The sequence below is a fragment of the Oryx dammah genome, unplaced genomic scaffold (assembly GCF_014754425.2).
Source record: "Oryx dammah isolate SB20612 unplaced genomic scaffold, SCBI_Odam_1.1 HiC_scaffold_18, whole genome shotgun sequence".
Taxonomy (NCBI): domain Eukaryota; kingdom Metazoa; phylum Chordata; class Mammalia; order Artiodactyla; family Bovidae; genus Oryx; species Oryx dammah.
The window spans coordinates 47045794-47059805 of NW_024070202.1; the positions used below are offsets into that span (position 1 = coordinate 47045794).

Here is a 14012-nt window from a genome sequence, read left to right on the forward strand (position 1 = left end):
TTCTCCCGGAGATCTTCCCAACCCAGGGATTGAACCCAGGTCTCTTGCATCTCCTGCACTGGCAGGGGGATTCTTTTCCACAGCATTACCTGGGAAGCCCAGTTAGTCATTAGGGATATGCAAATCAAAACCACAACGAGATACAACTTCACAACCACTAGGGTGGCCATAACCAGATGAAAGTGTTGCTGAGGATGTGGAGAACTGGAATCTTCTTAACACTCCTGGTGAGGATGTAAAATGATGTTTTAGAAAACAGTATGGCAATTTACCAAAAGATTAAACACAGAGCTCCTATGTGACCTGGCAATTCAACTCCTAGCTATATATTTGAAAGAAATAATAACATACACCATAACAGAAACTTGAACAAAACTGTTTATAGTAGCATTATTCATGTCAGCTAAAAGATGGACACAACCCAGAAATCCATCAATTGATGAATGGATAAACAAAATGTGGCACATTCACACATGGAATATTACGTGGCAACAGAAAGGAGTGATGGATCACAGCCTTGTCTTGGTGAAGGGGCTTGCATAACTCAATGAAGCTACGAGTCATGCCATGTAGGGCCAACCAGGACGGACGGGTCATGGTAGAGAGTTTTGACAAAACATGGTCCACTGGAGAAGGGAATGCCAAGCCACTTCAGGATTCTTGCCTCAAGAACCAGAAGAACAGTATGAAAAGACAGAAAGATATCACAACCGAAAATGAGCTTCACAGGTTGGTAGGTGTCCAATATGCTACTGGGAAAGTGCGGAGACATAGTTCTAGAAAGTATGAAGAGGCTGAACCAAAGCACAGGTGACACTCAGTTGTGGATGTGTCTGATGGTTAAAGTCAAGTCTGATGCTGTAAACAGCAATACTGCATAGGAACCTGGAATGCTGGGTCCATGAATCAAAGTAAACTGGACATGGTCAAGCAGGAAATGGCAAGAGTGAATATCGACATTTTAGGAATCAGTGAACTAAAATGAATGGGATGGGCAAATTTAATTCAGATGACCATTGTATCTACTACTGTGGGCAAGAAGCCCTTAGAAGAAATGGAGTACTCCTCACAGTCAACAAGAGTCCAAATGCAGTAATTGGGTGCAATCTCAAAAATAACAGAAATATCTCAGTTGTTTTCAAGGCCAACCATTTACCATTACAATAATAAAAATCTATTTCCCAACTACTGATGTGGAAGAAGTTGAAGTTGAAAGGTTCTGTGAAGACCTACAGACCTTCTAGAGCTAACACCCAAAGATGTCCTTTTCATCAAAGGGGACTGGAATGCAAAAGTAGGAAGAGATACCTGGAGGCAAATTTGGCCTTGGAGTACAAAATGAAGCAGGGCAAAGGCTAACAGTTTTGCCAAGACTGCACTGGTCATAGCAAACACCCTCTTCCAACAACTCAAGAGAAGATTCTACACAAGGGCATGGTCAATGCCAAAATCAGATTGATTATATTCTTTGTAGCCGAAGATTGAGAAATGCTATACAGTCAGCAAAAACAAGACCTGGAGCTGACTGTGACTCAGATCATAAGCACCTTATGGCAAAAATCAGGCTTAAATTGAAGAAAGTAGGGAAAACCATTAGGCCATTCAGTTATGACCTAAATCAAATCCCTTATGATTATACAGTTGAAGTGACGAATAGGCTCAAGGGATTAGATCTGGTAGACAGACTGCCTGAAGAACTATGGATGGAAGTTTGCAACAATGTGGAGGAGGTGGTGACCAAAACCATCCCAAAGGAAAAAAAAATTCAACAAGGCAAAATGTTGTCTGAGGCCTTATAAATAGCTGTGAAAAGAAAAGTAAAAGGCAAAGATATACCCAACTGAATGCAGAGTTCCAGAGAATAGCAAGGAGAGATAAGAAAGCCTTAAGAGAACAACGCAATGAAATAGAGGCAAACAATAGAAAGGGAAAGAATAGAGATCTCTTCAAGAAAACTGGAGGTACCAAGAGAACATTTCATGCAAACAAACAGTAAAGGACAGAAATGGCAAGGACTGAACAGAAGCATAAGATATTAAGAGGTGGAAAGAATACACAGGAAGAACTATATAGAAAAGGTTTTAATGACCCAGATAACCATGGTATGATCACTCACTTAGAGCCAGACATCCTAGAGTGTGAAGTCAAGTAAAGCTAGTGGGAGTGATGGAATTCCAGGTGAGCTATTTAAAACGCTAGAAGATGATACTGTAGTGCTGCACGCAATATGCCAGCAATGTTGGAAAACTCAGAAGTGGCCACAGAACTGGAAAAAGTCAGCTTTCATTCCAGTCCCAAAGAAGGGCAATGCCAAAGAATGTTCAAACTACTGCACAACTGCACTTATTTCACATGCTAGCAAGTAATGTTCGAAATCCTTCAAGCTAGGCTTTAATAGTATGTGAACCAAGAACTTCCAGATATTCAAGCTGGATTTAGAAAAGGCAGAGGAACCAGAGATCAAATTTCCAACATCCACTGGGTCACAGAAAAAGAAAGAGAATTCCTGAAAAACATCTACTTCTGCTTCATTGACTACACTAAAGCCTTTGACTGTGTGGATCACAACAAACTGTGGAAAATTCTTAGAGATGAGAATACCAGACCATCTAACCTGCCTCCTGAGAAACCTGTGTGCAGATCAAGAATCAACAGTTAGAACCAGACATGGAACAACAGACTGGTTCAAAATTGGCAAAGAAGTATGTCAAGGCTGTATATTGTTACCTGCTTATTTAATTTACATGCAGAGTACATCATGCAAAATGCCAGGCTAGATAAATAACAAGCCAGAATCAAGACTGCTGGCAGAAATATCAACAACCTTAAATATACAGATGATACCCACTCTAATGGTGGAAAGCAAACAGGAAGTAAAGAGCCTCTTGACAAAGGTGAAAAAGGAGAGTGAAAAAGCTGGCTTAAAGCTCTCAACATCCAAAAGACTAAGATCGTGGCATCCAGTCCCATCACTTCATGGCAAATGCTGCTGCTGCTGCTAAGTCGCTTCAGTCGTATCCGACTCTGTGCGACCCCAGAGATGGCAGCCTACCAGGCTCTTCTGTCCCTGGGATTCTCCAGGCAAGAACACTGGAGTGGGTTGCCATTTCCTTCTCCAAGGCATCAGAGTGAAAAGTGAAAGTGAAGTTGCTCAGTCGTGTCTGACTTCGCGATCCCACGGACTGCGGCCCACCAGGCTCCTCCATCCATGGGATTTTCCAAGCAAGAATACTGGAGTGGGGTGCCAGTGCCTTCTCATGGCAAATAGATGGGTAAAAAGTGAAAACAGTGGCATATTTTATTTTCTTGGACTCCAAAATCACTGTAGATGGTGACTGCAGCCACGAAAGACATTTCCTCCTTGGAAGAAAAGCTATGACAAACATAGACAATGTATTAAAAAGCAGAGACATCACTTTGCCGACAAAGGTCCATATGTCAAAGCTATGGTTTTTCCAGTAGTCAGGTACAGATGTGAGAGTTAGACCACAAAGAAGGCTGAGAGCCAAAAAGTTAATGCTTTCAAATTGTGGTACTGGAGCAGACTCTTTAGAGTCCCTTGGACAGCAGGGAGATCAAACCAGTCAATCCTAAAGGAAATCAACCCTGAATATTCATTGGAGGGACTGACGATGAAGTTCCAATACATTAGTCATCTGAAGAGTCGATTTATTGGAAAAGACCCTAATGTTGGGAAAGATTGAAAGCAAAAGGAGAAGGGGAGAGAGGACAAGATGGCTGGATGGCATTATCGACTCAATGGACATGAGTTAGCACAAACTCTGGGAGATGGTGAAGGACAGGGAAGCCTGGTGTGCCACCATCCCTGGGGTTGCAGCAAGTCAGACACGACTTAGCGACTGAACAATAACAAAATGGAATGAAGGGCTGATATTTACTACACCATGGATGAAACTTGAATACATAAGGTAAGTGAAAGCCATCAGTCACAAAAGATCACATATTGTATAATTTCATTTATACAAATGACCAGAACAGACAAATCTATAGAGACTGAAAGTAGTTCTTGCCAGGATAGCGGTTGCCAGGGGCTGGGCATGGAAAGTGACTGCTGATGGGTACGGGGTTTCTTTTTAAGAGGTGATAGAAGTATTATAAAATTGATTGTGGGGATGGCTGCACAACTGTGAATATACTAAAAACCCGTGAATTATATACTTTAAATGAGTGAACTGTACAATATATGAAATATATCCCAACAAAAGCTATTAGCAAAAACAAGGCAAAAACTTCAGCCCTGCTTCAATCACCTTACCAAGTCTGTATAAAAAACCTGAGTTCCCAAGCTTTATATGCTAACCAGTCACAAAATCCTCACTCTCATCCCTGAAAGCTCAATTCACATTCCATATATTTGGAATCTAAAATCTAAAAGAAGTCACACTAGGGATTAGCTCTGCATTATTCAGAGGAGAGAAAATTACACTGTGTCATCGGAACTGCTTAAGGAAAATTTCAAGCATCCTGAAATATTCAGCATCTATTAACAGTCATGCTTGTTATGTGCTCCCATAGCAAAAATATTTACTCCCAATCACCATAAAATGTAATCATCTTATTAAGCATTTCAAAATCACATTTCACCAGTCTGACTCCAAACTTACATATTCCCAGTTTTACAAGTTAAACCTTAGTACTCAAGACAAATTTACCACTATACCAATGACATGCAATAAAGAAGTGATCTTTCAAATCCTTATTGTGTAACATGGTAGCCATTGGCCACAAGTGGCTATTGAATACTGAAATGTGGCTAATCCAAACTGAGATGTGTCAAGTGTAAAATGTACATGGTAGTTTGAAACAGAATCAATGTGATTAGAACATTCTAAATTACATATGCAGCTTACATGATATTTCTATTGGATAGAGTTGCTCTAGAAAAACATTTAGAGCTTTTATGGGGATGGCATGTATCAGAGAACAGGGCTCTGAATAACTTCTCCCATTACAGCTCTCTGTTGCCACCTCTTTTATACACTGGTCCCTTGGCAGAGTCTTCAGTATGGGTGAAAAAGCTGTAACACAGTCAGCACAGTACTCAAGACAACAGAATCATATGCACCCTTCAACTCTTTTTGCTTTCTGTAGCTGCTGCTTTCATAAGAAGCTATAGTGTGTGCTAGCCAGGAAGTAAAGGTTTTAATGACAGCAGTTAAGACTTTTTTCTGGTTAAGCCATCAGTGTAAGCCCTGGATCTAACAGCACTGTAACCCCATTTGCACCTGTGGAATGTATTTAGCTAAGCATTTGCCTTCATCATTAGCGTCACTGGGTGTTGTACCTCCTGTGTATCTTGGGTGGCAGATTTGTTATCCAGAGCAGTGCTGTCTTACTAGGCACACATATGGCTATGGGGCTGTTGAACTGTGCCTAGTGTGACTGGGAAACTCAATTTTAAGTTTTACTTTTAGTTAAATTTAAATTAACCACACGTGGCAAGTGGCTGCCATACTGCCCAGCACACTACGGGTCTACAGCATTGCTTCCCCAAATGTGGTGTGCAGACCAGTAGCATAAGCACCTCGGGAACTTTGTTAGAAACACGAGTCTACCTGTACTTGCTGAAATATTGTGCACTGTAACAAGACCAGGTGATTCCTATGCACATTAAAGTCGGGAAAGCACTTATTCAGAGCAGAGGGTCTTAGCTGAATATTACACTAAAGTGCAGAAAACTGTATGCAAAGTTGGCACATATGTGTGTGTGCGTGCATTGAGTGTACACATGCTTTACCCTTTTCTTTCCCCTGGAGACAATGTCCATACTTTTTCCTTGATTTCCCAAGGAGTTTGCCATTCAAAACAGAAGTTTTATCCTACCGGAATGCAGCCCCATAAAATAGGAAAGCAGATTTCACTGAATAAAGAAAAACCTTTCATTATCCTTTGTTTTGCAAGTATGCTCTTCAGTTTATGAAGGGCAGAACCTGGCCATCCATGGCTTTGAGGTTCTTCCATTATATTTTCACCCATGCTAACCACAGAGTACAATGCTCCTAGACTGTTTTTATGTCTCAAAATACCACATGCACACACATTAGCACAGATAAAAAGTTAGTATAACATTTACATATATTCTATTTTGTATTATGTACCCACACCCATACCCTTATTTTTTAGCGCAAAACTGGTCACAAAATGCATCTCAGGGCAAATACATACCAGTTTGTGCTAGTTTGTACAGCCTGGAACAACTGGTAGAGTTTTAAGTATGGATGGGCTGTTGGAGCTGCTACCAATTTTTCAGTTGATTCAAGAATCAACCAGGAAAAAAAATGTGTATTAATATCATAGCTGTCTAGTTATTACCTACTACATAAACCCATGGACAAAATAGTTGGTCAGACTATGATTACTGAGCTTACTTTTCTATTAGTAAATAGACTTCTTTCACATTATAATAAGAAATACTCATCCTTTATTATTACTTTCAGGTAAAAATTTAGGAAACAAACATTTTTTGTTTTTCAAAGATTCTTTTATGTTAAGGATGAAGTTGCTGCCAGGCTTCATTAATCTGCCTCAGGAATCCTGTCACTTGCCTCCAAGCGTTAAGAACAAAATGCTAAGGCAATGACTTCTCCCAGTCAACCAAGTCCCTAGGATTAATTGTCCCCAAGTCTCAAAATGGCTCTGAGAATCTGCCGTGAGCCATTATTTCCCACTGGTATTTAAGAGGAGACATATACAAACTGGTAGTCGGCTTATGCAGCCAGGAAACTTAACTTGTCACAAAGAGCCATAAGTATTTAAAAACTGAAGAAACCATAAGTTTAGCCTCACTTCTTTTCTGGGGGGTAATGTAAGTTTATAAACGCAGAAGTATTGAATGTACTTGCAATATGTAGAGTTAGGTTCCCATAATAAATACTTTCTCACTAACCAGTCTGATGAATAACTTGCTGGCACTGGGAAGTACAAACAGTCCAATATACATTTAATACTGTGGTCCTTGTGAGGCAAATGACTCTTTAGAAACTAGCCAGCTGAAAGGCTAATTCACCAGGAGAGTTCTAACCTTTCTAACCTCTACAATGTGACGGACATCATTAAAATACCAGCGCTAAAGAAACAGTTTTCCACCTTGTTTCCACGGCCAGACAGAGGATGAACAACATCCGCACTCCCCTGGTGTGATGCTCCTGGCAGGGCAACTTTTCTCCATCCCTGTCTCTTCCATCAAGAAAGCACGCTGGAAGGCAGGCGAGTCTCGCTACCTAAGAATCACCTTGCCTCCAGCTTCACAGGGTCTATCAGTCCTACAGTTCCACATGCTGTCATTATCCCACACCCGGTCATGACGCACCTTTTCTGAGGGGCCTTTGTTCACCTGGTTCTTTGCCTTCGGCAGGGCCACTATTCTCATTTGCATTCAGTTTTAGGTTTTTATGTCATTTATTAATATTACTAGTAGGACAGAGTTTTAAAAAAGATTTATTATATTTGGTTCTAGAAATGATAGAAAATAAAAATTGATACAATAATGTCACACACCCTTGGAAAGGCATATTTATGCTTTCGTACCAGAGCACAGTTTGATGCACGGCCAAAACTGGAAAGACCTCCACTATGGGTAACAACCGGAATGCTGCTGATAGGAGGAGCCCTTGTTAAGTTTGCAAAAGTCTTCTTCTCTATCGTTTATTTTTGGGCAAATATCAGTCCAGCAGAAAGAGTTAACGTAAAAGGCACCTGGAGTAGAAAGTGGACCTTAACTGAAAATAGCTGCACATGTTTACATAAAGAAAAAAAGCCCTATTGATGCAACTCTCCTGCAAGGCAATGATAATAAATGCAAAAGCTATTGCAACCGGAAAGTCTATATACACTTAGCTGAACCTGATTCATGGATAATAACAATCACTTTTGTGTTTATAAACCTGTGGTTGTTTTACCACCATTAATGTGAGCATAAGTACTGTTATTTATATTTATAGGGTTTTTCTGAGGGGAGGGGTGTCACTAATTATTATCCACAGTCAGTATTTGTTCCATTGCATTTCTCTTAAAATGCATTGTTATGTATACATTCAGAGATGCATTAAAAATTCCTATTGCCCTTCAAGAATGTAGCAAAATGTAAAACTGCTACCTTAAACCAAATTTCTTTAAAATGATTATAAAGCCAATAAAAGCTGACATTTTGCTATGATTTAAGCACCTGAAATATATTCTAACCAATTTATATTCTCTGAACTAGAGTGAGGATCCTCACGATTTCTATATATGTACAAATATTGCAAATTAAGCTAATAAAAACTTGGAAAAATACAAATAGTCTTTGACTACAAAGATCCCAAATCCACACAGGGGCCTGCACTCAGAGGAAAATGAACAGGAAGCCAGCAAACACAAGCCTGCATTTTCTAATACAGGACACAGGCCTCAGCGGAGCCAGGTGGTGTTCAGCTGGGTCTGGTTCTTGATGCTGGTATCCATTTTAAGCACTTCGCGAATGGCCATGGTCGCGTAGGTAGAAGGAGGGAGAGAAAAATCCATCTTCAGAGCTCTGTATTTGCCTTCTGCCAGGCAAAAAAGGAGACAACAGATAGAAAAGTAAGGCAGCTGCAGACAGCCTGGCATGAGTCACGTAATCTCCATACAAGAAGAATGCGGTCCTTTCCCCAGCCTGCTTCCCAGAGGAGGAGCATGGAAGAAAGGGATCTGTGAGTAAAGGATCTAGCTGACTATCGTAATTCTACCGGGACCCCTCCTAAAAAGGGTGGGTGACAGACGAGGAAACCCATGTACAATGTTTTCACCACACGGCGAAACTGGACAAAGAAAAGGCAAGAAGAATTTGCTGGTGAGAAGGCAGACAATGTCTTAGACTCTCTTGCTGGATTTTCACTCATCTTTGTTAACTCTCTATGGTGGGGGGAGGACATTCAATCACATGACATTATAACCTTCTATAAAGTTCATTAATTTTCAGTGCAAAACACTGCTTTAATCATTGGCCTCCAGCTATAATCTTAAAACTTAGATGATAAAACATAAAACAGACATTACAGAGGGGGTTGGGAGGTGGTCGATGATAGTAAGCTTTTTAAAAATATGTTTCTGTGTGAGAAAACATCTCCAAGTTGACACAGAACTGATGGCTAAGAAAACTTACCAGAAGCAAACACTGGTGGTGGTTTACCTTCCAGGTTGTCCACATCTGTGTTGAACAGTGGAATTTTAGGATCATCATATGCAACGACTTCCCTTCAAAACATAAAGAAAGAAAAGTGTGAATGTGAATTTCTATAACAGGTACTAGGTTGCTCATCACCATTTCCTTAAGAAAAACACATAGGCCTAGTGTAGATAATTGTAGGTGAGACTATTCAATAACAGAATAAGGCTAGATTTTATATACAAATACTATACAGCAAAGTGACAGATGATGGCAATCTATGTGAAAGACGAGAGACGTTTCCCTAGGATGGAAATTCTTTTGTATGTGGTTGATATGTAGTATCCTATCATTCAGGTATGACCTAAATCAAATCCCTTATGATTATAAAGTGGAAGTGAGAAATAGATTTAAGGGACTAGATCTTGATAGATAGAGTGCCTGATGATCTATGGATGGAGGTTCATGACATTGTATAGGAGACAGGGATCAAGGCTATCCCTATGGAAAAGAAATGCAAAAAAGCAAAATGGCTGTCTGAGGAGGCCTTACAAATAGCTGTGAAAAGGAGAGGCGAAGAGCAAAGGAGAAAAGGAAAGATACAAGCATCTGAATGCAGAGTTCCAAAGAATAGCAAGAAGAGATAAGAAAGCCTTCCTCAGCGATCAATGCAAAGAAATAGAGGAAAACAACAGAATGGGAAAGACTAGAAATCTCGTCAAGAAAATTAGAGATACCAAGGGAACATTTCATGCAAAGATGGGCTCGATAAAGGACAGAAATGGTATGGACCTAACAGAAGCAGAAGATATTAAGAACAGGTGGCAAGAATACACAGAAGAACTGTACAAGAAAGATCCTCACGACCCAGATAATCACGATGGTGTGATCACTCACCTAGAGCCAGACATCCTGGAATGTGAAGTCAAGTGGGCCTTAGAAAGCATCACTACGAACAAAGCTAGTGGAGGTGATGGAATTCCAGTGGAGCTATTTCAAATCCTAAAAGATGATGCTGTGAAAGTGCTGCACTCAATATGCCAGCATATTTGGAAAACTCAGCAGTGGCCGCAGGACTGGAAAAGGTCAGTTTTCATTCCAATCCCAAAGAAAGGCAATGCCAAAGAATGCTCAAACTACAGCACAATTGCACTCATCTCACATGTTAGTAAAGTAATGCTCAAAATTCTCCAAGCCAGGCTTCAGCAATACATGAACCATGAACTTCCAGATGTTCAAGCTGGTTTTAGAAGAAGCAGAGGAATCAGAGATCAAATTGCCAACATCCGTTGGATCATGGAAAAAGCAAGAGAGTTCCAGAAAAACATCGATTTCTGCTTTATTGACTATGCCAAAGCCTTTGTGTGGATCACAATAAACTGTGGAAAATTCTTCAAGAGATGGGAATACCAGACGACCTGACTTGCCTCTTGAGAAACCTATATGCAGGTCAGGAAGCAACAGTTAGAACTGGACATGGAACAACAGACTGGTTCCAAATAGGAAAAGGAGTACATCAAGGCTGGATATTGTCACCCTGCTTATTTAACTTCTATGCAGAGTACATCATGAGAAACCCTGGGCTGGAAGAAGCACAAGCTGGAATCAAGATTGCCAGGAAAAATATCAATAACCTCAGGTATGCAGATGACACTACCCTTATGGCAGAAAGTGAAGAGGAACTAAAAAGCCTCTTGATGAAAGTGAAAGTGGAGAGTGAAAAAGTTGGCTTAAAGCTCAACATTCAGAAAACGAAGATCATGGCATCTGGTCCCATCACTTCATGGCAAATAGATGGGAAAACAGTGGAAACAGTGTCAGATCTTATTTTGGGGGGCTCCAAAATCACTGCAGATGGTGACTGCAGCCATGAAATTAAAAGACACTTACTCCTTGGAAGAAAAGTTATGACGAACCTAGACAGCACATTCAAAAGCAGAGACATTACTTTGCCAACAAAGGTCCATCTAGTCAAGGCTATGGTTTTTCCAGTGGTCATGTATGGATATGAGAGTTGGACCGTGAAGAAAGCTGAGAGCCGAAGAATTGATGCTTTTGAACTGTGGTGTTGGAGAAGACTTTTGTGAGTCCCTTGGACTGCAAGGAGATCCAACCAGTCCATTCTGAAGGAGATCAGCTCTGGGATTTCTTTGGAAAGAATGATGCTGAAGCTGAAACTCCAGTACTTTGGCCACCTTATGCGAAGAGTTGACTCACTGGAAAAGATCTGATGCTGGGAGGGATTGAGGGCAGGAGAAGGGGACGACAGAGGGTTAGATGGCTGGATGGCATCACTGACTCGATGGACGTGAGTCTGAGTGAACTCCGGGAGCTGGTGATGGACAGGGAGGCCTGGCGTGCTGCGATTCATGGGGTCGCAAAGAATCGGACACGACTGAGCGACTGAACTGAACTGAAATGTAGTAAACTTGGCAGAGATGCAACTGAATTAATCACAGCATTTATATTTTTTTTGCAGAGTGGTTATTACCACTAACAACACTGTGTCATTTTGAGCAACTGCTCTCCAGAGTGGGCAAGAGCAAGGACAACCATGCCAACCTCTTCCCTCAATCCAGAGAACAGGAGGGAGGAGGCAAAGGGAGAACAGGAGACAGAGAGAAGGAAATGACAGAATTTCCTGACAGTGGGCGTCTGGTCCAGGCTTTAAGTTTTAAATTATCAAATAAAGCTTTACATAATACTAAGTATTAAGGTATTTTAAAATGGGTTCATACAAATGTCTTTTTCTCTTTAGAAACATGATATTGAAACAATCATAAGAGTGTGGAACTCACAGCTAATTCTCAGTAAGAACTAGAAAATATCAAGTCTCTTTAGAAACAGGGAAAAAGTTCATTCTCGGCACATCTCTTCAATAATTTACCAATGTCAATCAGATGTAAACTTAGCCACTTTCACTATATTTGAATTCATTTATCTCCTGATAACTTGAAAAATACTGAATAGTAGTAGTTATGAGAATAGTATTTAGTAACAACAATAACACTCATATATTAGGCTGTAAGCACTGAAAAATATTTACGTGATGCAAAAGCTTAAAATCTCACACAGTAATTCAGTTCTATTTCATTCAAGACTACTACTCACCAGCTGACATTCTGAGGACGAATAATGATCTTTCGGTAGGCCCCTGATAAGGAATAATCTCTAATTTTGTGTCTCATGTTGTCAATATCAAGATTGTCTGCTGTGAGCATTTCCCTGTAGGCTTCACTAACTAATAAAAAACACAAAAAAGTTATGTGGAATGCAGCATGTCAGCAAGCTATCTTGAGCTTGACTACAAAGAAGGTAACAAAAGTTCAGTTAGATCATCTTAACAAAATTAGTCACATCAACTTATAATCCAACCTGTTCTCTGGAATTAAAATTTACTGCCTTACTAACTAGTACTAAGTGTGTCCAGTTTAGGTTTGTTTCCAACTTGTAGATTAACTCTCCCACCAGACACAGTATCTGGGTATAAGGTTCCCAAGCCAGGCACAAAAGACCATTTCATCAGAAATTACTCAACTGCAACTTACATGTACTCAGAGTTGGAAGAGATATATACAGAGCCTCAAACTCTTTACAGAAGAAGGTAGTTATAAATAAATGTATAAAAATAAAAGACCTGGGAACACCATCTGGCTCACCCTCGCACCTGATGTAGAATCTTTTTTTATAACACCAGAGAAAGACAGGCACCCAGCCTTTGCTTGCACGTTGCCATCCACAGGGAGCTACTACCTCGTGAAGCAGGCAATTATTGGAAATATCTTCCTTTGCCAAACTGAAATACTCTTTGTGTGACTTCTGTTGACTGCTTTTGGACATAGATTAATTGCTCCCTTCCACATGTGTTCATAAGTATTGGAACTTTAAGCCATTTCTTCTCTAGACCAACATGTTCCCTCAAATGTTCTATAGTCCCCAGAGTCCTAATCTGCCTTGGGTAACAGGCTTATGTTATAGTAACACTGGATAGCTTTTATGAAGACTACCATCAAAGTAGCCTTTTCCATCTATACATTTGATCTTTGAACATAAATGTGAGAATTTACATTTAGCCGTATTAAATGCCCTCTGTGGTACTTTAAATACCTTTTAAATACTTACTTTTCATATAATTAACTATTTTGGGTAATACTACTTGCAAACATGCTAATCAGATTTCTTATTCAAGTCATTTGTAAACAAATGTTAGGTAGACCAGGGTCAAGGAAAGACCTCACAACCCACTTATGCAGACAGCTGGGATCTCTGACTGAGCGCTGCTGACATCAACAGCCTCTGTCACGAAGCCACATGCCTGGACCGCCACCCAGCCAGCCTGTGAGCCCCCGCCATGGCCATGAAGTCCGCACTACTGGCTCTCTCAAAGGCTGTGCTGAGTAAGTGAGACTGCCTAACCCAAAGTTTCTGGCCTCGAGAGGTACCAGAAAGAAGATTCTTTTCTCTCTTGGAAAGAGGGCAAGTGCGGCTCTGAGCACCTCAGTGCCTGCCTTCTCTAGCTCCTGGGTTCCCCACCGGGCCACGCGCACCATCCACACAGCACAGGTAGGCCACGCCCCTCGGGCATGCACATCCCTCCCTCCTTCTCCTGCTCTTCTTTAATCCTTCGCTCTCCATGAGGCCAACTTCACACAGCAATGTGAGTAAGTAAACATGTAAACGGAAGATAACCTTTCAACTCTTTCCTAAGTACTTGCCTTATAAAAAGAAGGGTGCTAATCCTAAGCATTCTGTAATTTCAAGGAATATACCATCAATAAGTAAACTAATTCTGCCCTCTCAAGAGAAAAGATTTTTAACAGGAAAACACCTCCTACAGACCAGCCCTGGCAAGGAGTAAACTTTCAGT

General features: G+C 40.6%; 1 protein-coding gene across 2 annotated transcripts in view; it reads right to left on the minus strand.

Moving 5' to 3' along the window:
- Nucleotides 1-7440: 7440 nt before the first annotated feature.
- Nucleotides 7441-14012, minus strand: part of PUS7 (pseudouridine synthase 7) — a 55104-nt gene continuing 48532 nt past the window's right edge. For both annotated transcript variants that reach the window (XM_040260809.1, XM_040260808.1), the window contains 3 exons: nt 12257-12386; nt 9143-9234; nt 7441-8546 (listed from right to left, as the gene is read on the minus strand). In XM_040260809.1, coding sequence (XP_040116743.1) covers nt 8410-8546; nt 9143-9234; nt 12257-12386 — 359 coding nt within the window. In that variant the 3' untranslated portion in view covers nt 7441-8409. The remainder of the gene's footprint in view (nt 8547-9142; nt 9235-12256; nt 12387-14012) is intronic.